This window comes from Lathamus discolor, chromosome 3 (genome assembly GCF_037157495.1).
Source record: "Lathamus discolor isolate bLatDis1 chromosome 3, bLatDis1.hap1, whole genome shotgun sequence".
In the NCBI taxonomy this organism is placed as follows: Eukaryota; Metazoa; Chordata; class Aves; order Psittaciformes; family Psittacidae; genus Lathamus; species Lathamus discolor.
The window spans coordinates 81,206,314-81,231,193 of record NC_088886.1 but is presented as its reverse complement, the minus strand read 5'-3'; the positions used below and the strand labels follow the sequence as shown (position 1 = coordinate 81,231,193).

The 24,880-nt window shown below is 40.5% G+C and overlaps 2 protein-coding genes across 5 annotated transcripts in view; both read right to left on the bottom strand.

Moving 5' to 3' along the window:
• Positions 1–855: 855 nt before the first annotated feature.
• On the bottom strand, positions 856–11,856 carry LOC136009787 (caspase-8-like). Of its 4 annotated transcripts, none has more exons than XM_065670048.1 (10): positions 11,648–11,728; positions 10,311–10,506; positions 9,274–9,492; positions 7,857–8,186; positions 7,521–7,626; positions 6,668–6,806; positions 5,378–5,466; positions 4,610–4,721; positions 3,117–3,606; positions 856–2,351 (listed from the first exon to the last, which is right to left on the bottom strand). In XM_065670048.1, the coding sequence occupies exons 4-10, from the start codon at positions 8,165–8,167 to the stop codon at positions 2,222–2,224; spliced, it is 1,377 nt and encodes a 458-aa protein (XP_065526120.1). In that variant the 5' UTR covers positions 8,168–8,186; positions 9,274–9,492; positions 10,311–10,506; positions 11,648–11,728; the 3' UTR covers positions 856–2,221. The 4 variants fall into 4 exon arrangements, with proteins under 4 accessions (XP_065526120.1, XP_065526119.1, XP_065526121.1 ...); XM_065670047.1 differs by adding an exon at positions 9,871–9,908 and having other exon boundaries at positions 10,311–11,654; XM_065670049.1 differs by having other exon boundaries at positions 9,274–9,335; positions 10,311–11,855.
• CASP10 (caspase 10) overlaps positions 11,855–24,880 on the bottom strand; it is an 18,482-nt gene continuing 5,456 nt past the window's right edge. Inside the window, exons 2-11 of the mRNA XM_065670051.1 lie at positions 24,140–24,146; positions 23,670–23,994; positions 22,959–23,058; positions 22,274–22,409; positions 21,433–21,521; positions 19,733–19,769; positions 18,452–18,540; positions 16,837–16,948; positions 15,424–15,928; positions 11,855–14,082 (exon numbers count right to left, since the gene is read on the bottom strand). Of these exons, the coding sequence (XP_065526123.1) occupies positions 13,911–14,082; positions 15,424–15,928; positions 16,837–16,948; positions 18,452–18,540; positions 19,733–19,769; positions 21,433–21,521; positions 22,274–22,409; positions 22,959–23,058; positions 23,670–23,994; positions 24,140–24,146 (1,572 nt within the window). The 3' untranslated portion in view covers positions 11,855–13,910. The remainder of the gene's footprint in view (positions 14,083–15,423; positions 15,929–16,836; positions 16,949–18,451; positions 18,541–19,732; positions 19,770–21,432; positions 21,522–22,273; positions 22,410–22,958; positions 23,059–23,669; positions 23,995–24,139; positions 24,147–24,880) is intronic.

The following is a 24,880-nucleotide window of genomic DNA, read 5'->3' as shown; positions in this document are numbered from 1 at the left end:
TCCACTACTGGAACAGCTGCCACCTTCCAGTAAGTTTCTCCTAGAGGAAAGAGTTATTTCATTTAAGCTGTATTTCCTTATCATAAAACAACATTTACGAATCTAATTGCTAACTTCATACCAAGGTCTCATTTATGAAAATGTTATAAAAATGTAAATGAATTGTTGTCACATTTCCTAAATGGTTAATCAAATGTCAGCCACGGAACTATATCATACCTGGCAACAACTTCTGGTAACTCTTGGCACAAATGGCAATCTCTTTTACATAGATAAAAGCATTATTATTGATGAAACCTGTGTGAGCAGAGCTGTGATTCTAGGAACAGGCATTCTCCCTTTTACTTGGAAGATGAGAAGGGATAAGGGGAGCAAAATGCAACTGCCAACAGATTGTGTGGAATTAGGAAAAAACCAGTTTCACCTCAAGAACACAAGCAGGATTAAACAGAAACCAAAACCTCCTGCTTTATGGGTACACATGGATTTAAAAAAAAAAAAACAAACTAAAAAAAAAAGGCAGAAATTACAAAGTGTCTCAAATCATCCTTTATCACATTATAAACTCAAAAGGGATACAGCCATTAGAATCCCATACAGCTCCCATACACCACCTGCAAGATGAGAATAGCCTCACTGGCATCAGCTGCCATTATCAGAAAGTGCTGAACTTATACTTTCCAACCATCTCTCCAGCTGCTAATGAAGGGATATCAATATACTACCCCTTAGGGTGGCTGCCATTGAATACTTCAACATAAGCAAAATAAATACTTCTGCTGACATAGAAGTGTTTGCCATGCTGACTGTCTCTCAGTCAACTCATCCCAAAGAGAAACACACCACAAACAAAGGCAATGTGAAAACCAACAGTATTTATTACAACAGAAACAACAGTCCACAGGAGCTAGAGTCAGTTGCCAGGGGGAGAAGGCATCTCAGAGCAGTGGACCTAATTCTGCTGCTCTGCTCTGGTGAGACCCCACCTGGAGTACTGCATCCAACTCTGAAGTCCTCAGTACAGGAAAGATACAGACCTATTGGAGAGGGTCCAGAAAAGAGACACAAAAATGAACAGAGGGCTGCAGCAGCTCTCCTATGAGGAAAGGCTGAAAGAGGTGTGGTAGTTTAGCCTGGAGAACATTTCAGGGAGACCTTATTGTGGCTTAATAGGAGCCTATAAGAAAGATGAGGCGAGACGTTTCAGCAGGGCCTGTTGCAATAGGATGAAGGGTAATGGTTTTAAACAAAAAAAGGGGAGATTCAGGCTGGATGTGAGGAAGTAATTATTTACAATGAGGGTGGTAAAACCCTGGCACAGGCTGCCCAGAGAGGTGGTGGATGCCCCATCCCTGAAGGCATTCAAGGCCAGGCTGGATGTGGTTCTGGGCAACCTGGTCTAGTTGAAGATGTCCCTGCTTACTGGTTTAGATGACCTTTGAATGTCCCTTCCAACCCACACTATTCTGTGATTCTGTAATTCTGTAATTCTGCAGTGGAGTGGGACCTTCCTTACAGAAGTTAACAGCTATTCAAACCAGACTGTCCCCTCTGAGAGAAAACACAGTCAAGAACTCTTACTATTAAAAAACCTAAACAGCAGTGCTGTTTAGCCAAGTAAATTAAAAGCAAGGGAAACCAAATACTTGGAGGAAAAGAACCAAACTCGTATTATCATCATCATCTCTTCTTTCTTTGATCCTTCTGGACAAGCATGTTATTTTCCATGAAAAATTACACAGCTTCCAGAGACAGCCAATGATTCACCTGTGGCTAAGTCAGTTACAATCTTGCACATGCTCCCTGGGAAAGGATCAGCATTCTGAATCCATCTGTTCTTTTCTGCAGATTTCAGGGACTTACAACAATTTGGACAGAAACAGGACTTCTGTTGCATCTAATAACTCCTAAAAAAGTCATTACACTTGCAGGTGCTTCCTCCTTTGAAGTGCAGATTGAACAGACTCCACTGCTATGCAGGACAGAAAGTCAGATTTGTACTCCTCTGTGGCCTTCCCAAACTGCTGCAGATCCAGGTTTCAGGAGACTGATTAAACATGGGAATTGGAAAATTTAGATCCAATGGCCCCTTGAATGACTGGGGCCAAATACACAGATCAGGATAATTTCACTTGCAGATTCCTTTCCCCATGAAAGCCTATTCCAGATGCGATTCCTAACTGAGTGTATTCTTATTTTTCTCCATTTTGACTGACTGACATTATGGAATTTGGAAGATCAATTGCTTCCGTAGGGTTGATGTTATCTTTGGCATCTGCTTCCATCCATTTAGATCTTTTCTTCCCACTTCCTTGCTCACTTCTGTCAGGATGGTGAGGAGATCCTTGCCACTTGAACAAAAATGAAGAAACATTACATTGAAATACATGGTACTGCAGCTAAGCCAAGAGGCTGATCTATGTTTGGTCCAATAAAATGCTATCTCAGGGAAGGCTAATATTTTCCTCTCACCCTGCCTGTCCTGAAACTGCACACTCTAATGTGTAATCACTGATTTCAATGTGTTTGGGGGAATAAAAGTATCCTCCATGTAGCATCGCTTTACCAGCAAATACAGTCCCCTGCTTTGGTTACAGTCGGAAGAGCACACTAAGGTGAGACAGACTCAGCCCTATGCATTCTACTAAATTCTACATGCCCTCTTCGGGAGAAAGTGATGTCTGAAGAGAAATTCTATTTTCTGAATTGAGTTTATGATGGGGACAGGAAGGAGGCAACAATGAAAGTCATGACTAAAGAACACCGATTTTTTTTGTTTTCGTCTGTAATCACTCAACAAATTTGCCTCCCATCAGGTTTCACTGGAAGAAAAATCATCAGTCAAAAAATGTTAAAACACATGCACACACATACACACACTTGTCTGTAGGCAGTGTTCCAACATTACACCCAGATTTTTTCACAGGTGAACCAGGGGAATTCACTTATGCTTTGGTTCATCTCTAGAAGAATAGCAATGCCTAGTTCCAGAACAATTACTGCAGGTGAAAAGCATTATATAGCACAAATGCAAAACACTGCTGTTTCAGCACAGCACGCTTATGAATGTATGCCTGCAGCACCCCAAATGTACATGGATTAAAAACAGTACTTACTGTGGGCAAAGCAACTTCATCTTTTCACAGAGGCATTGTATATAAACACTTCCAGTGTTTGTACAGCGATAGCACTTGTAGTGTTCCACTGTAGCTGTGCCAACCAGAATATCAGCCTCATCAGGAATGGAAATCAGAGGGGTAGCATCCATCTCAAGACGGCCATGAAAGTCTTCTTTTACTGTGACAGGTGGGTGATCTACAGAGCCTTGGCAAGCCTGGATGAAAAACAGCTTGGGTTTGCCAGCAAGAGAAGGGCAATTGGATCCACTAAAGCAGGAGACTAAATCTTTAATATTTACAAACTGATCATCAACGCCTTTTATTTTGTCTTTTTCACCATGGGAAAAAATGAAGCAAGCGAAACAGTCCATGTTACTATGATCCTTTTCACTGTACGTTTTAACTTTCTCATATATTTGCTTTGCTTCTAGATCCATATGCTCAACTGTCTCAAACTGAAGCCACTCAAAGACCCTCTTCACAGCCTCTAGGAAAAAAAGCCAAAAGGCACTTGTTAAACAGTGACAATGAAAATGCTGAAACATCAGTGTTTGTGTGATAATCAGGTATTAGCAGGTGTTCACATCCCAGCAGTAAATTCACCTGACTCTTAGCCTGCCAAATCTGATTAGAAAAACCCAAATGCCTGGTTTTTAACACAACTGGGTTAAGCATCACACTATCTAACACCCCCCCACCCCACCGGTTTCAGATTATCTAATTGGCAAAAACTAGTAAAGTTTACAATGTTAAAGCAAGCTTTAACTGTACATTGCCTAATAATCTCAGATGCTTAAGAACAACACCTAGCAAGTTAAAGAGATAACTCTTTAGAATGACAAATTCTGCAATCTTAAGTGAAGTAGGTCCCTCATCCTGTGAGAATGTTCAATGCAGCAAGAAGGAAGGGAGAGTAACCCTCTAACAAATGCTATGCACACTTATCATCAAATGTAGACTAAATGGTTGTGTGGGTAGTGAGAAAGTAGCTGGGAAGCAAGCAGCTTGTAGACAGGCTGGCTGGAGTTCAAATACCAGTGATGTGTGCTTTCATGAAACAGATTTTACTTTAAGATAAACTTTTGTTTATTTTAAAAGTGACTCTTGCAAGAAGCCAGGCTTTAAAGAAAATTATAAAGCAGTAGCATTTGAGCATTAAAGAGAATTTAAGGACTTAAAAACTTAACTCCATAATAACTAAGAATTAAAAACAACCAGAAAGTGAAAAGGCGGAATAGTAATGCCTCCTTCAGTGTTTGGATGATGCTTCTTACCTAGAACAGAAAACAGTTCTTCTTTTAAGCCATCAGCTGAACTGTTGCAAGTGGCACATTTCTGATTTCTACAGTGACTGTCACTCCAGTTACTCTGGAGACAAAGGAACTCAGTGGACATGATTCTTCTTCACAGGAAAGCTTAGATAATTCTGTCGGAGAATTACCAGAGGAGAAGACCAAACAAACCAGTAACTGGATTAAAAAAGTATTTACCTCCATCTTCAATTGTTCCTTGTCTGATTTCACACGCATTTTGAAAAATGTAGTTGTTAAGAATCACACAGTAACCATGAGGGTTATTTTTCATTTTATATGATTCCACAGACTGTAGAAACAAAGAAAGCGGGTAAGAAAGCAGTGCCAAGCATCGAAAAGAAAAACATGCTATACACAGATTGTTGGCTCTTCATGTCCAAGCACAAAAGAATTCATGAGGGCCAAGATACAAGAAAAGACAAGCCTAAAAATAAAAGCTAGCCAGAGGAGAGAGAAATCTGCTTTGTCTTTCTGAATCCTCCCTTTCCTTTCACTTTGTGGTTAGGATATGATTTTGGCATGGGAGAAAGCAAGTATCCAGAAAGGTAAGTTTACATGTGGGGAAGAAAAGTTCCTGCACGTTACCATTCCCCCTGAGAGTCCTGGTGGGTTTTTTCTAATGAAGTAGCAGATCCTGTTGTTCCCTTCCCATCTGTCCAAGAGTATCCTGACCAGGACTTCAATGTCCCAGTCTCCATTATTCTTAAGGTCAGTTTTCTTCAAACAACAGCTACTCCTTCATTTCTAGCCTAAAAGGTTGCTGACAGCCAAGTCCTCAAAAAGGAACAAGGTCTTGTTTTGAAATGAGGAATTGTAACAAGACCTCCATATGAAGCCAGAATCCCTAGCTTTCAGCTCTTCCACCTGCTTAGTCTTAAGAACTTATATTCCCCCCTCCCAGAACATGGATAAATACTTTAAAGGAAACCTTGAGGTATTTCTCACCAGGTGTCGTGTCTCACTCTCTGCTGTTTGTCTTTCTGGATGCACAGATGCAGGCACTGGATAGTGGAGTTTGTCCTTAGAACCATTTCCTCAAAGGGAGAAGATAAACAGAACATTTTAGGTCTAAAACCGTAACTCTTCCACTGTGCATATTTCATCACTAAAAAAAAATACTACAAGGAGTGAGCTGGAGAATGGTTCCCACACCATTGAGTCACCATTATTTTGTAGAGGTGGGCCAAGCAGGGTTCCAGTTTCACAGACTGCTTGTTATTGGAGCTCTGCAGAACTGTGTTCTTCTCTGCTCTTTTACTGGTAGCAAGATCCAGAGAATAAAGGACTGAATGTCAGTAAGCACCCTAGGCAAGCTATTCGCTACCATCTCTATTATGGGATATGTAAGTAAAAGAGGAGACGCATTTTTGTGGTGATACACTACAGCTAGTTCGTTTACTTCTGATGCCATTGTCTTGTCTCCAGAGAGCTCTACTGTTTGGGTTGACACACCAAAGATGCAGAACCAGTATAACAGAAGATCTCAAAGCAACAAAACATTTCTTTGAACACAAGTGTCTGAAGTAAGTGAAGAAAACAAACCAATGACTTTGAAACAAAGGAAACATTTTTTTTTTTCCCTTTTACAAGTTACACATATGTGTTTAAATGGAATTTAATTGTCAGGGCATCAAGATCTATAAGACATGCTCTTTTTCTGCTTATCAAGAGGGACAAAATAATAATATCAAGACTAAAAATACGTTCTCCTGACAAAGGGCTTGGCAGTTTTCTTCTGCTCTTTTACAGACACAAGCTCATGTCAGCAGTGCAAAGACATGCTGGGGAAACCTGCTGGTATCTCTGCACTGATGTGTCTAAGGAAACACGTGACCTGAGTTATCAGAAAGGCGGTTCTGAGGAAAAATTTAGTAGGTCTCAGCTGTTGTTGGTTGACACATCCCGTTTCCCCAAAAGGAAAGACCTACTTGTAGTGTGAGAAGTCACCACCTCAGCTGCAACAGCCCAGATATACTTAAGTCTTTGAAATCTCACATCTAGTACAGAAAGTTAATGGTTACACGCCGGCTAATAGTTATAAAGCAGCAGAAAACTTCAAGAACCTCAGGTACCAAGAGCCACTCTGCCTATACTAGGATACTGTAAGGTCTCTCTCTTGCCTCTGGACTCCTAAGCTGCCAAGGATGAAGCTACAAGAATCGCACACACACACACACACAGATGCGCACACACAGACACTAGATCTACTCTTAAATAACAGGTTAAATAATTTACCTTTTTGTTGTTCTTCAAAAGTAACAATTCTTTTTGTTATGTCAGCTCTAAATCCCTTTAATATATCTTTCAGCATTGACAGGTCATCTTCTTTAATGAACACTTTTCTTTCCATTTCCAGTAAGACCTTCAACATTGACTGGTAAAACAAACACACATAACCCAAACTCATGCAGTGACCATCATTAACTGCAGTATCAGGCACTTCTGGACAAAGCAGAAGATAACATCATCATTCCCAGAGACTGACCAGCTAAAGACTGGGGTTTATTTCCCCTTCAAACCTCATTAAAGGGGTGGGATGAAATGCAACCAAAGAAAAACATCACTAAGGTTGCATTTTTATAACACTGATCGTTATTTGCAATACTAGTATTAAACAAACTCATCAGATCTCTTCATACTTTTGTGGGGGAGTTAAAAAATGCTGTTACTCCAAATTACAATAGAGAAGCAAATGTACCCAGTGACACACAAAAATGTACGGCTGAACTCACATTAAAACTTGATTTTCTGTCTCCAAAACATTGTTTTTCCTCCAGCAAACATCATTCTTCCTAGATACAGCAGATGCACGTCTTATAAACGCCAAGCAAAGACGAAAGGAAGAGAATGATGGATTTTGCAAGAAGAAAAGATCAGGGAGACAGGTGATGGTGGGAAAACAGGAAACAGAAAGCAAAAAGGGCAGAGAAAAAATACAATGAGGAAAAAAGGGTTCATTCTTTTACACAGCACCTATCAGCTAGCATCACAGTTGTTTCAACAACAGATTTTACAAGACCTTGCAAACTCTTGAACTAGCCTTTCAAGAAACTTAGCGAGATCACTTAAGCAAGAACACTTTGCATACAGCATTATCCTGGAGTCTGCTGTTGGGTATTCGTTTTCGGAGCAGGAACTTCACGCACTTTACATCTTCTGGAGTCAAGTCCTCTGCAATTCCATATAGCAGTTGCCTGGCAATAAAAAATAGAAAAAGCCTAATTATGGAAGTTATGAGAAGTAAACACCACAATTACACATGTGAACTGCAAAATGTAAAACACACAATGGCACATAGTGGTGTGACAATAAATACAATTCTGCTGGGATATTCATAAAGCAGCAGCACAGACAGGAAACCATACAGTACACAACAGAACTGTTGTACGTTTTGCATGCAAAGCTTTAATACTTCTCCACTTACCTGTAGGCTGACACCTTTGCCCTGCCTGGGATCTGAAGCTCCCTCCCCATCTCCTGTCGGCTAGAGCCCAGCTGGGTTTCCAGGAGGTCGATCCGATTGATCCGGTAGAGTAGCTCCTTCAGGAAGGACAGGTCCCCCTCTTTGATCATGCCTTTCTCCTGCAGCTCTCTCAAGAAGGCCTTGGGCTCCTGGATGGCTTCCAGCCTCCTCATGGGGATGTGCTCCACGCTGAGGAACTTCATAGCCGCAAGGTCATCTGTGACCAAAGCCTCAGAAATGTCAAAAAGGAGTTTGTAGAAGTTCGTACCCATTTCACATCAAGATTTGGATCTAAACACAAACAGAAGTTGATTTGTCAGTAGGAGTAGTGCAATAAGATTATAAAAGGTCTCACATAATTTAGAAAAGCCTAAAATAATAACATGCAGTCAAAAGTACTTCAGTCTTGCTATCATAGGTTTGATGCTTAGCTGCTGTTTTAGTTTTGGTTGGGTTTTTTGGGGTTTGATCCTGTTTGGGAGCAAGAGCCACTTGCCAGCCTCAAATACAGAGTACGTGGTAAATGAGACTGCCAGGTTTTACCCCATAACAGAGGTAAAGGTTTTACATCATAACAAGCCTAACAGTCCACGTGAGTAAGTCTTCTAAGCTATCTGGCTTCTCCTTTCTTTATATACTGTGCCTGACCTTGGTCAGCACAGCTAAAGCACCTCTTTCTGCTTTGGATTACCTGCATCAAATCAAACTCAGTTGCCAGCTCTCAGTTTCTAATATTCAAATAAAATACAGGACAGCATTCTGTTAGCAAGAGTGAACACAGAACTGAATCTTAAACCTCTGTCCTTCAGAAATCTGATAAAATAGCAAAACATTTGCCTTGTGATAACACATGTGATTCATGCTCTGCCCCCAAATACTGTTTCCTTTCACTTCATTCAATCTAACATTTAAACAGACTAGAATCCATACCATTCAACCTGTATCGCCACAAAACCACTAGGACCATAATGAATCATATGTGCTTAACCTCACAATTCAATGATCTCAGATCTGACTGTATTATTTCTATACCCACACAGGAAAAAAGAATACTTTTTTGGTACCTAGTTATGAAATGATCTTCTTTCTCACATAAATCATTTGTTTTGTTTAAGATACAAGGTATGTGCTTATAAAAAGTAAGTCTTCCTGGTAAAGGGAGTTTTCACTTTTATTTCTCAAAGGCTGTTTCAAACCACAGAATCACCACAATTAGAACAGATGTGACACCTACACTCTCTATTTAAGGCTGTCTGTAAATATAGGGAACACACTAAAACAATGTTCAATTGCTTCTTTTTCTCCCACTGTACTGAATTTAAGACACAACAAGCAAACTGTTTAATACTAATGCTACTAATAATTTCACATCACTTACATGGGAGGACAGGCTGGAGAACTAGTGGAAGACCTCCAAAAAAAGTGACAGTGCCAGAGTCTCTATAGAATTCCAGGAAAAGAACTGAAGTTTGTACTATGGTCTATGTTGTCACATGACTTGCAAAAAGTATGTTGTAACAAAGTAAAAAGAGGTCGTTAATGCAGCAGTTTCCTACTCCACCTATCCTGGTTCCAGTTTCAGGAAGTTTTTACAGTGCTGATGAGAAAAAATGATAAACAAGCCATAAATCATCAACTTTTGCTTTTTTTTTTTTAAGGGAACACACCAAGCAACATAGCCTGGGCTTTCTAGCATACAGAATAGCACAGTAACAATTGCTCCCATACCTAAACTCGAATTAGAGGACAGGAAAGAGTGAATCAGTTTTATCTCCCAATTAAAAAAGTATCTCATTGCCAATGTCCTGCTGTGTCACAAGTTAAGCCCATTACTTACCTCCTGTCTCTGAAGTCCCTCTCCAACTCACCCTATTTTTAACATGCCTATTTTTCTTTCTCTCCCACTCTACTAAATTAAAGACACAACAAGCAAACTGTTTAATACTACTACTACTACTAATTTCACATCACTTACATGGGAGGACAGGCTGCACTTTCTTGGATGATTATTTCCTAAATTATGAAAAAGTCAAATATTAGTACCAAATTCAGTGGCAGTGAATACAGGGAACTGGAAGGCTAAACATTCCTTTGAAATTATTGACATACTTCTCCATTTAAAGTGAATTTAAGTGGTAATAATTAACTTTTGGCATTTTCACCCTCTCTGAAGTATAGAGCTCTGCCTCCAATGATAAGGTTCCAAGTATGACCTGCTGGCCACCACTATTTTCCTTGCAGCAGGAAATATATGATTAGCAATCAGTATGGCTACCAGACACTGAGGCTTGTGAAGTCAGCATTGTGAAAAGACACAGCTAGGAGAGCCAAAATCTGTTAAAATTTTGCAAGGAAAAACAAATCATTCATTGATTTCCATCCATCCATCTTTACAAACTCAACATTGTAACATACCCTTCAATACGATGAGGTGGGCAAATTCCTTCCAAAAAGCATGTGCGAGTAACAGGTCAGAAAACGTGTGACTTATTTCACTCCAGGAGTTGTCCTTTCATCCAAAGGGTGGAAGCAGTGCAGAGGGGCACTATCTGATCTTCAGGTCCAAAACGGCTCTGTTTCCGTGTCATCCCATGCCTCAGCGTCTCTCTCCCTGCATCAGTTCCTCTGTCTTAACTAAGACTCCAGTTTCAGTTTTACAGACAAAGCATGCTGAGAATCAGCACTGTGAAAAGTATTTTCAGACAAAACCAAGCCCAAATTGGCTCTTTCTAGATGTAAGTTTCTCCCGTCATGCTTCAGTTTCAAGGACCAGCCCTTCTGGCACTGCTCTTCCTCATTCTCTTTTCTGTTTCACTTCTTCCTCTCTCACCCTTCCCCAAAATGTTCCTGTCCTTTGGTTAACTTGGTCTCTCCAATTTTCCTCAGCTCTCCTGCATCCAAGTTTTGTCCCTCCAACTTCCTCTGGAAGTGTCTCAGTGACCTAAACTATTCCTTGTGAAGCAGCTTGTCAAAAATTCATCTCTCCCAGAAAGGCTGGTCTCGAGGAAGCAAAATGCTAAGGCTACTTGACTACTCAACTACTGTAGTGACTGTGGCCTCTACTGGCACAAGGCAGGATAGACAACTCCTGCACAAAAACTGAGTCAGGAGGGACTGGATACCAGAGACTCGAAAATGTAACAAACCCCACTTTAAGATCATGATCGACCCAAGACACAAACTTCACAAACAGACTTTTACACTAGTTCCACTTGTATCTGTCTGAACAAGGCTTGCACAAGTCACAACCCTTCTTTAATTCTGTAGGTGGAGAGCACGCACAAGTGCATATGCTTCTGTAGAAAAGAAAACCAACCGCTTCTGTTTGTTTGTTTGTTTGTTTGGGGCTGATTTCTTTCTGGCACAGCTCTACATTACCACAGATTACACAGCTACGTAATCTGCATTACGCAGCAACACCGAAGTTGTATATTGCGGATAGCAAGGAACAATTAATATCCACCCACTTAGCCCAAGACTTTCAAACTGCTACCTTAAAATACACCACAGGAGATCACGCAGAAACACCCAACAACATTGCTGAATGGCAGCTGCAATTACAGCGATAAGCTTACCCCACCTTTGGGCTTGTGCTGACGGAGTACCGCTGCACACCCCAAGTATTACAGTGTGCTGCCATGCAAACACAACTCTCAGCACACCCAACCAAAATATTCACACTGAATAGTAAATATAAATCACGGTAGTGTAAACTGTGTTTGAACAAATTTTATCAGTGAGGGAGACTTTACCAGTCTTTCCTATTTCACAGGTGGTGGATCCCTCTCCCCAGGGAACTCGAGGCTGGAGTCAGCTTAGACTCTTCTGACTGCCTTTACTTACATGTGATTACACTTGAGATTACCCCACACAGAAGTCTCTACAGAGAAAGCAAGACAAAACTATGATGTTTTCTGTCCACCAAACTTAAAAATGAAAGAAGAACCCACAAGACAAGGTCAAAATTACCATGTTTACTCTGTAGCGATAAAAATTCCGCTGTCACGCAAACATACAAGAGTGCACCAGGTACGAGCAGTAATTTTGAGCCAGAAACTTTGTGGTTCTACTACAGTATGTTATAAATTCTACTAAAAGGTAAACCATTGACGTGGTTTAAACCGATCCACACAGCTCGTCTACTCACACCCCCCACCCCCCGCTCCCGCAGGGATGGGGAGGAGAATCGAGAGAATGTAACTCCCTCGGGTTGAGATAAGAACAGCCCAGTAACTAAGGTATAACACAAATCACCGCTGCTACCACCAATGATAATATTGATAAGAGAAAATAACAAGAGAATATGATACCACCGCCGAACGAGTTCAACCCCCCCGAAGAGAGACCGTGCCCTTCTGGGTAACTCCCAGTTTCCTCCCTGGGCATGACGTGCTGTGGTATGGAATATCTCTTTGGCTAGTTTGGGTCAGGTGTCCTGTCTCTGCTTCCTCCCGGCCTCCCCTCGTCCCCAGCAGAGCATGAGACTCACAAAGTCCTTGGCCAGAATAAACATTACTTAACAACAATTAAAACCAATCGGTGTTATCAGCTCTCTGCCCAGGCTGGAAGTCAAAACGCAGAGCTTGCACCAGTTACTAAGAAGGAGCAAAACGGCTCCTGGTAAACCCAGGACAACCGTTTTCTGTTTTGTGGCACAGACGTGACTTCAAGCGTGGCAGATCACAAGACTCCAAATGTGATGGGTCACACACCATCATGATTAAGAAATGACCATTATGTTTTGGCAACTGGCTGCATTTCAATGCTGTGTATGATGCAAAACTCCTCTCCTAAAAATCCTGAAGAGTGCAAGCTAAAAATTGCATTCAACAGCACTAGGCAGCCCTCTTTCAAATCTTCGCCCTAACTTACGGCCATTAATCATCTACAACAACCAGTGTTCTGCTGAAGTTTCACTTCAGCTTAAACCATGAGGTATTTAAAACCCAAAGACTACAGCAGTCCCCAAAAGTGCAGGGGCCAGTGCGAAACAAAGATAAGGCTTACCTCAGTACATTATTTTTACCTCTCTAAGCTCTCAAAAAGAAGTATGAATTTAATGCAGTAACAAACAGGAAGGGCACATGCATACATAAGAAATACTCGTAACAAAAAAGTGTGACAAATTTCAGTTAACTCACAAAATGCTCTATTAGAAACTTAAGCAAAGAGCTCTGTTTCTCATGGGGCTGCATTTTATATCTTGAAACAAGAAATGATAATCAGAAAATTTAATGCTTAAGAAAGTTAATCAATTTGATAAACCTATACAGATACACTACTGAATGTCGTATTTCATAGTGTGAAAATCTTCTACCCTAAATCTTCTTCAAGAAGTGATGGGCAAATGACAGTTCACAAGGTTTCACAAAGGAAATACTATGCAGCATCTTGGCTTAAATCAGTTTTGGAAAGATGTCCTGGTACACCAGGTTTGAATTAGCCATTAGGTGGTACCAGTGTGCATCATGGAACAGATTACTGATCTCAGTACTTAACTAGTTCTCCATTAAGTTAAACATAATTTAAATTAAGATGAAAGTCCTTTTCCACTTACTAATTAAGATTTCTCCTCTTCCTTCCCACTTTTGTCTTTCTCTGTGAACATACCTAGTGGTGGTTAAAGGTGGGATTTAAAACTGACAGCCTGCAAACTAAAACACAATGAGCCTAAACCAGACTGTTAACGATCTTGGACTAGATACGGAAGGCTATCTCCAACCCTCCTGCTGTCAGAAAAAAACGACTTTTGTATCTGTAATCTTTGCAGGTACAAAAACATTTAACATGACAGAAGCATGCTTCTCCAGCCCTGATAACACTGAATATATAGATGTTGTGATTAGCTAGCACATGGATTGTTTTAATTGTGTCTCCTCCAGTTTCCCAGGATGGAAAACAAATGATGACACTTTGCCTTGAAGCTAAAGTTCCTCAGGATTCTGGATACCTGCCTTAAAACAGGTTGTGTGGTGAATTACATTGAAGTGAAATGCGCTGATAAAAGGATGTACATCAAAAGCCTCCATGTTGCTGTGAAGGAGGAGGGTTTCTAGGTATTGGGAATATAAGTTTTCTTGTTAAGGTATATGCTGGCAGGGGCATCTGCTTCTTTGTGCCTAAGCGGTCAACACGTCTGGCCACATCTTCATTAACTTCTGTAAGAATCGACAAAATATCTTCACCCCTACAGATATAAGGAGAGCAAACGGAAAAACAAAAAATAGTTATTAACAAGCAGTTGGCATTCTATTGAACACCTCCCAGATCACCTAGAAGACACAGTACAAACATTTAAAACACAAAAACCAGATCCTTTCCTCCAACTTTCTCTTCTCCCTTGAGCCATATTTAAAAAAAAGTCCTTTTCTTCCTGTCTTGCTTGATTTAACCATTCAAGAAAAATAATGTAATGTTTTTACCTAAACCCACTCAAGAAACAGATGTTTCTGCCTTAAAGATAGGAGGCTTAGAGATTTTACAATAAACTTCACATCCCTCAAATTATCTCTATGGCACTAGCAGGGTTAATATTTTACTGCATTTATGTGGCAGTGGGAAGGGAGGAGTAGCTACAAGGGTGGCTTCTGCGAGAAGCTGCTAGAAGCTTCCCCTGTGTCCAACAGAACCAGTGCCAGCTGGCTCCAAGACAGACCCACCTGCAATGGTGGTAGCATCTCCATGAGAATGTATTTAAGAAGTGGAAAGAGCTACAGAGCAGCAGCAATTGCAGCTGGAGAGAGCAGCAAGAATACGTGAGAGCAACAGCTCTGCACACTTCAAGATCAGCACAGAGGGAGGGGAGGAGGCTCTCCAGGCACCAGAGCCGAGATTCCTCTGCAGCCCCTGGGGAAGACTGTGGTGAGGCAGGCTGTGCCCATGCAGCCCATGTTGATTAATGGGGGAGCAGATATCCACCTGCAGCCCATGGAGGACCCCATGCCGAAGCAGGTGGGTGCCAAAGGGAGACTGTTTCCATGGGAAGCCTGCACTGGAGCAGGCTCCTGGCAGGACCTGTGGACCCATGTTCAGAGGAGCCCAGGCTGGAGCAGGTTTGCTGGCAGGAACTGTGATGCCATGGGGGACCCACACTGGAGCAGTCTGCTCCTGAAGGACTGCACCCATGGAAGGGACCTATGCTGGAACAGTTACTGTAGAACTGCAGCCTGTGGGAAGGACTCACACTGGAGAAGTTTGTGGAGGACTGTCTCCTGTGAGAGGGACCCCACATTGGATCAGAGGAAGAGTGTGACGAGGCTTCAACTTGAGGGAGAAGGAGCAGCAGAAAAAAGACGAACTGACTGCATTCCCCATTCTCCATCCCCCTGCACTGCTGCAGGACAGGAGGTAGAGAATTCAGGAGTGAAGGTAAGCCCAGGGAGAAGGGAGAGGGGAGGGATTAAGATCTGTTTCAATTTCTCAGTATCCAATTCTGATCTGATTGGTAATACATCAGATCTCATTTCACTTAAGCTGAGTCTGTTTTGCCTGTAGCAGTAATTGGTGAAGACCTAAGCAAAGTATTTACCTTGGTACCAACAGCTGTAGCTTGCTGCACAGGGCCTGAATATACCAAGCACCCTGTTGAATATGCCGGAAGGAGACATATCCGTCAATTGTGGCCATGCCTAGGAGGAAATCAGCCTCTTCAGGAATACTTTCAGAAGGAGAAAAGCTCTCTTGCATGGAAGATGAGTCTGGAATTCGTGCATCAGTTTTAACAGGGACAGCACACTGTATCTCTTTACCCTGGCATGCTTGGATAAAGAAGAGTTTGGGTTTTTCTGCCAGCTGTGGACACCGTGTTGCAGTGAAGTAGGACATGATTGTGCGGATCGATACAAGTTCCTCATCTTTCCCATAGACCGCTCCTGACTCTCCATGAGACAGGATACAACATATAAAACAGTCGCTGTCTTTGTGATCTTGTAACTGCTGCCAAGTTTGCAGGAGTTCTTTAATCTTCTGAGATGTCAGATCTGTGTAAGTCCTCACATCCAGACCAAGCCATGTGAATACTCGCTCCAGTTCCTCTGCAATTTAAAACAAAGACAAAAGGAAAAACTGAGGCACTAGTAAACAATTTTATAAAGTCACTATGCAAACTAAGCTGAACCAGGAAAGACCTTACACCTTCTGCAGATTCATCCTTATACTATACATATTATACTATTATACTATTCTATAGTATATACATATACATATTATACTATTCTATAGTATATACATATGTATATATATATGCCATATTTTTTTATTCCAGTTAACCTTTAGTTGATACTAAAGGTTATATATATATATATATATATATATATATATATATATATATATATAACTAAAGGTTAACTGGAATAAAAAAAAAAATGGCATCAGCTCAGAGTTCCTGGGCTTTTCTGGAAAAGTTTCAGAAAATATAATGACATTTTACAGTGTATAATGACATACTAAGTGAGCTAACAAATGACACCGGAAAATATGAGGCATCCCTCCACCAGAGTTTCAGTTCAGATCTTTCAAAACCTTCCTCACATCATTACTTTCCAGTTGCAAGCTTAGTGAAGCTAGTATTAGAGTTTCATACACAATAGATAAATAAAGGAACAGAATAAAATAAAAAGTAGGCACAGAGTTGCTTCATTATGGAATTTTGCATTATATGATGTAGAACGATGGCTTTAGTTTATTATAGTTATAAAGGGTAAGTAAAGAGATACTCAAAATTATTCAAGAATGATCCAACTGCATCAGAAACTGTAGCTACTTTTCCTTTAACCCTTTCTCCCCTAGGATACACAAATGACAAATTAACTTATATCAAACATTTTACTCTGTAAGAATATTAATTAAAATACAGACAATAAAAAAACAGAGCAATATTTGACAATCAACTCGCGTGGCAAAACAGACACTCATCTTCCAAAAATCTCATTCAGTAACTTACCAGCATCTTTGAAAGAACCCTTCCTTTCACTAAGAGACTTATCGAATTTAACATTATTAATAACAAGACAAAGTCCTCTGTGTGGTCCATCCATTTTGTAGCTTTTCATCTTCTGTAGAAAGGAGAGGAAAAAAAGCTTACAGCCTCAATTAATTTATTCAACTTACTCCTGTTTCCTTAATACGCCTCAAAATTGGCATCCAGAACTTAGAGGCACCTAAAACTGTGCGCTACTTTTGAAAAGCTGCAACTCAATGATGCGTCCTTGTGTGAAAAGACGTGGGTGAAACCTCAAGCACGCTCTGTCCCCATACTATCAAAGTGCATTGGAAGGGTTTGGCAGGTGGGTTTGTCATCTGTATGGAAAGGGAAGGATCCAGCAGCCAGCCTCCGCAATCTGAACTGGTGATGGGGACAGAAGTCCCCAACTGTTTCCAAGGTCATGACGATATTTTAATGTCAGATGGCAGAGGGTTCACAATGACCCTGTACAACGTTAGACATCTGAGTTGTTTTTCCAAAAGCAGCGATGAATATGTGGAGATGGTGGCTCACACTGATCCACTGGAAAGGCGTACAAGCAGAACAGAGATCTCACAAGTGCATAAACCTGCTACGCTACCAGTTTTGCTAAGACTTAAAAAGCCACTTCTCGCTCTTAAGAAAGAACATTTTAGAAACTGAAAAGTCACCAGAACTTCAGTGACCATCACTATCTCCTCAAGCTCAACCTCAGACTGAAATCAAAAACTTTCACCACTCCAGCTCCTTTCTGCTCACTAAAGAAAAACGCACACCTGCTTTTGTGCATTTTAGTAGAACAGAATGAAGAATGCAGCACTCCAAGCTCCTGCAACAGCAGCAACAAGTACCTTTGCTACAGAAGTCTAAAAAGCAGTTGATGAAAAGATAGGTTATAGCACAGAACTTCAAAAAATTAAATGGCTATAAACCACCACAGCAACCTGCTTCTTCAATATCCATGCCAGAGAAAAAAGCCAGAGTGAGAATTCAGTGGGTACACTGCTGTGCAAGGTTAACGAGTGTATACACAAGGCTTCTAAGAAGGGATCTCACAAAAGAGGTATTTTCTGCTGTACCAAGGCCTATGTTTTACTGAGGAAGATTGTTAGAAGCCTGCAGTAGCTTACTAAAAACTCTTGCCTTCTCTTATTCTTCTCACAAGGTCTTTGTATCCTACCCCTTGGGACTTAACTTCAAGATGCTCTGAAGCTTTTTCTAAGCCAGATTTAGAAAGAGAACTGTGAAACTACGTTTTTGTCTTGCACATTCTGCTGCCATCTCCAAAACGCACCACTTAAGAAAATGCCAATGTTTTGCCTGTAGCAGGAAGATAAGCAGGTGCACTAATGTCTGGATAATGTCAAAGGTATTATGCCTGGTTTGCCTCCACCACACCTTCCAATATTGGTAAGTTTCTGGTTTCCAAGGTTAAAATATTCTCTAAAACATTCCAGTTGACCAGACAATTCAAAAAACTTCATGAGACACGCAGACATCTCACATGTCCTTGCATGATCAATGTCATGTACACACCTAGACCTCACACACACAGGTATTCAAAAAGAGAAGGATTTAAGAGATTGTCTCAAACCTTGGATTCATTTTCTGCATTGCTGAGTCCTCCAGGTGGCTCCAGCTTCATTTCAGAGAAGCCTTGGGTAAGACATGCTTCTTTGGTATCTAGAAAAAAACCCACAAACCCATCAAACCAAACCAGCACAGGTATTTATGAAGAGAAATCCAGTATTGGTGGATGTAGCAAAAAGGCGTTTAGCTATCATACTGGGGTTTTTTTAATCTGAAATACTGTTTCATTGGAAAGAATAATTCCTCCATACAAGACAGCGTCATCATGTCCAAAGGACCTAATCTGAATATGTCTCCAGTTATTTTTATTATATATATTATTTTTGTGACAAAGACGATGTTTCTATTTGGCATTGTGGAACAAAACCATCCATGGTATAAGGATAGACTCTGAGCCATTCAAATTAATTTTTCATTTGGAAATCAGCTTAGAAATAAACTGTCTTGTAAGAAGGATCTGCAGTGTTACTACTGAAGCTCCCACTAGAGATCTGCTTGCTTCTGTTTTGTTCCCGAATCACTGATACCAACTCTCAGACTGACTTTCAGAGCAAGGCTGCATTGACACAGCTTGAAAGAGGGCAAGAGTTGACAGATGTCGTACTGCTACACTTTGCAGCTGGTCTAGTTGATTTGGAGTCACAAAGATGAATGCAAACAAATCACTGTTATTTGTACAGAATCTTTTCAGAGAGCTGATCCAAAAATGTAATTTTATTTATTGCTGCTGCATTTACTTCTCCTTCTGAATGCCCTAAAATGCTTGTCTCCTTTTGTACAATTCATACACTAGTTAATGCATTCAAAACCCTCCATCTTTAACATGCAACAGTCCCAAGCTCATCAACGTAACAATCTACACAGCAAAAACAGTTAGAGGTGAAGACCTGCACCCAAAAAATTAACATCACAGTTTTATGAACTATCGGAGTGTCCCATTCTCTTGTCCTCCCAGGGATATTTAAACAAAAAATTTCATTTTTGTTTTCAGGAACGAAATAACCTCTTTGCTTCTAATCAGACCAGCCGCTATTTCACTTTCCAAAAAAGACATTTGTTTCTAGTAAGTGACTGGCAAAATACAAAGGATTTGCCAATTTTCTCTTGCCTCTTTTATGTAAGAACTGAAATCCTTCAAATCTGCATGTGCACGAAGCAAAACAGCCTTCCAAGGAGACAGCAGGGTAAGCATTTATCCAAATGCTAGAAATTTCCCAGAGAAATTAAAGGGATGCAACATTAAGCAAAGAAAATAAAAATGAAACATACTTTCAGAAATTCTTACCATTGATATTAGAACCGGTAGACTTGATTGAGGTCTCCTGTATTTTGAATACGGGGAATATCATGTTAAAAACCATTATTATATGTAAGAAGTTTTCATCGAAATCTTAGCAAAATAGGCTTAATACAAAGCTTTTGAAGTAGAGAGCAGGAAAAATACTGAATTCCTAAGAACAGTAAAGCATTTAATAACAAAATTGCAAAAGACTTTCCAATTACAGCAAATCTAACAAAGCTGGAAATAACTATTTTTCTTCCTGAAGGATAAAGGGAAACAGCAAAGAATTTTCTTTCACTTCCAAATGATCCTCACACTCTAGGTATATGCAGTCACTATAAACAAAATAAAGGTCCTAACATGGTCCTATAACAATTCTCTTGGATAGTGAATTTTGTAAAACTACAGAGTTCATAGAATTCTATAAATTGTTCTAAGTAGAAACATCTTCTAACAGTAAAGTGTCAATGGTTTATTATACAGCATGGAAAAAAATGTTTGAGCTCTCATCATTTGAAAGACAAGTCAAACAGAATCATCAGGATTATGCAAATACTCATTCTTTTAAAACTCTTTTAAATCTGCGCTTCCTTAATAAAACTACATTCATTTTCTTACTGTGCCAAGTGCCGTGCATGAAGGCTTCCCCAAACCCCGGGGACATGTAGAGCAAATACAGCTCAAAGCAGAAGTAATGCAAACCCTTCTAATATGAAATAGCTCACTTTCCTCAGCTCTTGCCTACTAGAACTTCACTGCTGGGAGGTATCCTTAGAAAGATCACTGGTTTTCCTCATCCACAGCTGGACTGACACCCCCTCCTTTCCTCTCCTTTTCCCCAAAAAAGAGGTCAGTTATGGCCCTGGTAAGTTTCCCAGTGTGATTCCTCATGCTGCAAGAACGGTTTAACTGATTAAGGACTGGTACACTGAAAAACTGTGAATAGTAATGCTGACCCTAAGTCAAGGACTTCTCAGATTCCCATGCTCTTCCAGTAGGATGGGACACAAGAAGCTGGGAGGGAGCCCTGCCAGCATAGCTGACCTGGACCAGCCAAAGGAGTATTCCCTATCCTAGAACACCAACTTCAGTATATAAACTGGGGAGAGTCAGCTGGGGAGTTCTTTATCATGAACCGGCTAGGCATCAGTCAGCAGGTGGTGAGCAATCATATTGTGTGCATCAGTAGTTTTTCTTCGGGTTTTATTCCTCTGTCTTTTTCCTGTTATTATTGTTATTTTAATTTATTTCAATTATTAAACTGTTCTTATCTCAACCAATTGGTTTTACCTTTTTCTGATTCTCCTCCCCATCCCACAAGGCAAGGGGGAGAGGAGGGAACAAGTGGCTGTGTGGTACTTAGCTGCCAGCTGGGGTTAAATCACGACACAGCACCAACTGACTAACCCATTCTCTAGAAGGCCCCATCTAGCTTTTGCTCTCACTCATCTCTCTTTCTAACATCATTTTCCCCCCCAAGCTGCACATGACCAATAGTATTTTTGGCTTCCACTATTTGATATTATATGCAACTGTATTTCTTACATGGTGAAAAATATGCTTTTTCCGTTCCTAAACCAAGTAAGAAGATTTAACAAAACCACAGCCTGTATGGTTTCAAAATTAGGGAAAAAAAAAAAAAAAAAAAATGCCAACCCCTTAAACCACTAAAACCCAAGCTTGCAGTATTTACTGCAGTGTACCTCTGAGAAAGGGAATACTTTGATGCCTCCAGTGTGAGACAGTGAAATTTCCTCAATGGGCAGAGTGCTCTCCTGCTGAGGCAGAGACACTAAGAGCAGAAAGAGACAAAAAGAGAGAAGACAAGTGCCTTCTAGTTAAACAAGTATGAATCTGCACATTAGGCAAATGTGTACCAATGCTTACTGAGAGATATATTAAAATAGAAAGCAACTTCGAAACATGCTCAGAAAGCATGTGGGAATAGAACTCACAAAACACTCAGTGCTGTTGTACTTATTGGGGTGCAAGTAGCTTTGTATTTCCTGGAACTTGCTTCCCAGTGCTTAAATAAATAGAACATTTTCCCCAGTATGCTTATAGTCACTTCAGGATGCTAAATGAAGGAATATTACAAACTGCAGTATAATCCCTGATAATACATATCACATTTAATAACAGAGCCTACCACTTCAAATATACATGCACACAGTTTGCTTCACTATCTTATTAGCAGGCAACTGCCTTGTCATAGTGTATATTCTTAGATCATTTCAATACTATTCATAGGGAAATGGAGAAGTGCAACAGAACTATAAATAGATTTTCAGTTTTCCAGCCTGTTCTGTATGTTCTGGAGTGCTCTATGGGGCCTCAGATATGCCAGTATGTCCCTACTGGAATTCAAGTAGGAAGTAAAACAGGCTAGAGACTGTTAAGACAAATTTGTTCATGAAGATGTGTGATCCCTCTCTAGCTCCTGTTCCAGCAATCCAAACATAGGATCTTGAGGTTCAGTTGCCCAAGCCCTTCTAGTGCTTCCTGCATTTTAGTAAATGTACTTCCCAACTCTGAATTTCTCACCTTTTGCCCTTTTGTAGCAGTTTACTCTTTCCAGAAGATTGGGTGAAACATGCACACAGATTTCCTCCAGTATCTGTACATTGTTCTCAGTTAAAAGGCTCTGTTTTTCCAATAAAATCAGCAATTCCAGAGCAGACTGACAGCCAAAAAGAGAGAACAAAATACAGAATATGGTTATTGCTCCTTAGAACTCAAAGCCTACATTAGTATGTGCTTTGCTTCCTACAAACAATGCCCAAAGGGTCAGTTTTACATCACTGTGGAAGGTCGAAATATTGCTCCATGGAAAGCTACTGGCTGTGTTATTATTTGATATGGTCTTGTTAAAACTGATTCACCCAAACCATTTTAATGACTCTTGGCTTTAAGAAGGCTTCATTGCTGTGAAATGGTACCAAAGACATACAGACATGAATCTCCTTTGCAAATGGCTCACGTCAGGTGAAGATTTGATTTGCCACCCTTTTATAATCTGTGGGCTGTCAGTGACTGACCTTGGCACAAACCACCAAATTCCATACTTATCTGTCAACAGAATCCTCATTGCTAACCCTATAAATATTGACCAGCCTTGCTGCAGATTATGCCCTATTCCACCAAATACTTTTCTCTTCATCCTTTTCCTCCTATTACCTCCCCGCTTCTTCCGTTCTCACCATATACATATTTGTCTCTCTTCACATACCAGAGTTATCCGTCGCTTTGGAAGACAGTTTTTCAGGAGGAATATGATATCCTTCAACATGTCATTGGTAATGTTCTCTGACAATTCATAGAGCATCTGCCTGTAACAGAGATCCAGTAAGATAAAAGCAGAACAGAAGATGGTATAGAAACTAAAAGCTACCTGAGAATTTTGGAAATTCTCATCTATTTTGGAAATTCTAAAAGTTAAGTGCTGCTGTGGGAGGTGTAGGTACAGGTAGAAGTTTTCTTCTGGTGCCCAGGGAGGTGGGTGCACACATGGAAGTGGCTGTGCACGTGTACAAGCAGATTTTACTTCATTGAACTGTACTTAGGATTTTGTCAGTATGAAGCTACTGCCCCGCCTTTGGGGTTGGAAGTCCACCTTCTTTTCATCGTTCATTCTGTGCTTTTTCTGATTGGTTTCAGTATCTCTGAAAATGTCCTTCTGGAACAGTGAAATGCTGCCAATGTAAAGGAAGTAGAAATAAGCTCTTGTATGGTCAGGGGTCTGTGGAACTGAGAAATACTGAATAGTATTTGGTGGGTTCTAAAGTTCCAGCTACGCAGTTGTGCTGGGGACATGGCCATTTGAAACAAGTTCTGTAAAAATTAATTGTTTCTGTATTTAAACTCTTATTTCCTGCCAGAAAGGGGAAAGTGTGGCATAGATGGAAGTAATGGAGAGAGCGGAATCCCACTGCAAGCTTACCTGTAAGGAGACACTCTTCCCTTCTCATGCAGACATTCCTGCACTTTCTCCTTGGTATAACCAAGTTTCTTGAGCAAGGAATGACATTTAATTGTGTATAATAGTTCAGCTAGTAGGAAAGTATCTTTCTCATTCAGATATTCTTCAGCCATGAGAAGCTCAAAGATGTCCACTGCTGACTTCACCCCTTCTAGTTTTCTGAAGGGGAGAAAGTCAGTACAGAGAAATTTTAAAGCTGCTACATCTTCAGCCACCAGACTTTCATCAATGAACAGAAGCTGCTGATGGAACTTCAAGTTGACATCATCCATGTTGCTGGAACCAACTGTAACCCTAACAGAAAGCAGAAAGCAAATGCTAGTAATATTAGAATCTTCAATATAATAATCCTTGTAATAAGATTTCAACCAACACCAGTTTGGATGAAATTCTCTGCAGAAGGGGAGTTCCCTTTTAAATAAATTTGAAACTTATTTCCTTCTCCAAACACAAGACAACGACAAAGACCAGATTTGGTCTTTGAACAACCCAGCTCTAAATTTGAAGTCAGCCCTGCTCCAAGCAGAAAGCTGGGCTACATGACCTCAAGAGGTCCCTAGGTTCTATTGTTTCCTTCAGACATCTCCCATGTTTATATCTTTGCTTCTTTCCATTGTAGGTGGAAAGAATCCTTGCAGTTACTTATTACAGCTCTTAGTGGAGAGAGCACAGTGGTTCACACTTATTCCTTGATCTGCAGTCCAAGGGCTCATTCTTCTCTGGCTGTAGCCAGGAGGCGCTTCTCTGTTACAAGGCTAACACCCAGGAAGGCTCTACACCATGAAGCTGCGGAGCATCCTAATACTCCCAGTCATATCCTGCTACCAGACAGTATTTCACATTTGGCATAGGAATACTGTAAAGACTCCCTTATAAGTACGTGAACAAAAACCTCACAGCATTCAGCACTCAGTTTTAGGATTCCTTGGTTCTGTTAAACCTTTTTTCATAATTGGGCATATGGACTCAGGGATTGTATTTTCTATATGCCTCTGAATACAAGAATGCAACAGTCCCCAAGTCACAAGTCAAGAGCCTCTGCACCAAAAAAATGATAGACTGCTTTTTCCTGTACTTGGTCTCCCATAGCTCAATAATTGTTCTTCACATTCCTTCTCTACTCATATGAAATCCCATGCGTAGTTACACCCTCTTTACTTAAGCTGCTATCA

Bases quoted from the DNA above. Each gene is read 5' to 3' on its own strand.
- LOC136009787 (XM_065670050.1), bottom strand. From the start codon at position 8,167: ATGGGTACGAACTTCTACAAACTCCTTTTTGACATTTCTGAGGCTTTG. The intron at 4,722-5,377 runs GTGAGAAATACC...TTGTTTCTACAG, and splicing joins AGAGTGAGACACGACACCTG to TCTGTGGAATCATATAAAAT. The intron at 2,352-3,116 runs GTAAGTACTGTT...TTTTTGTTCAAG, and splicing joins ATGAAGTTGCTTTGCCCACA to TGGCAAGGATCTCCTCACCA.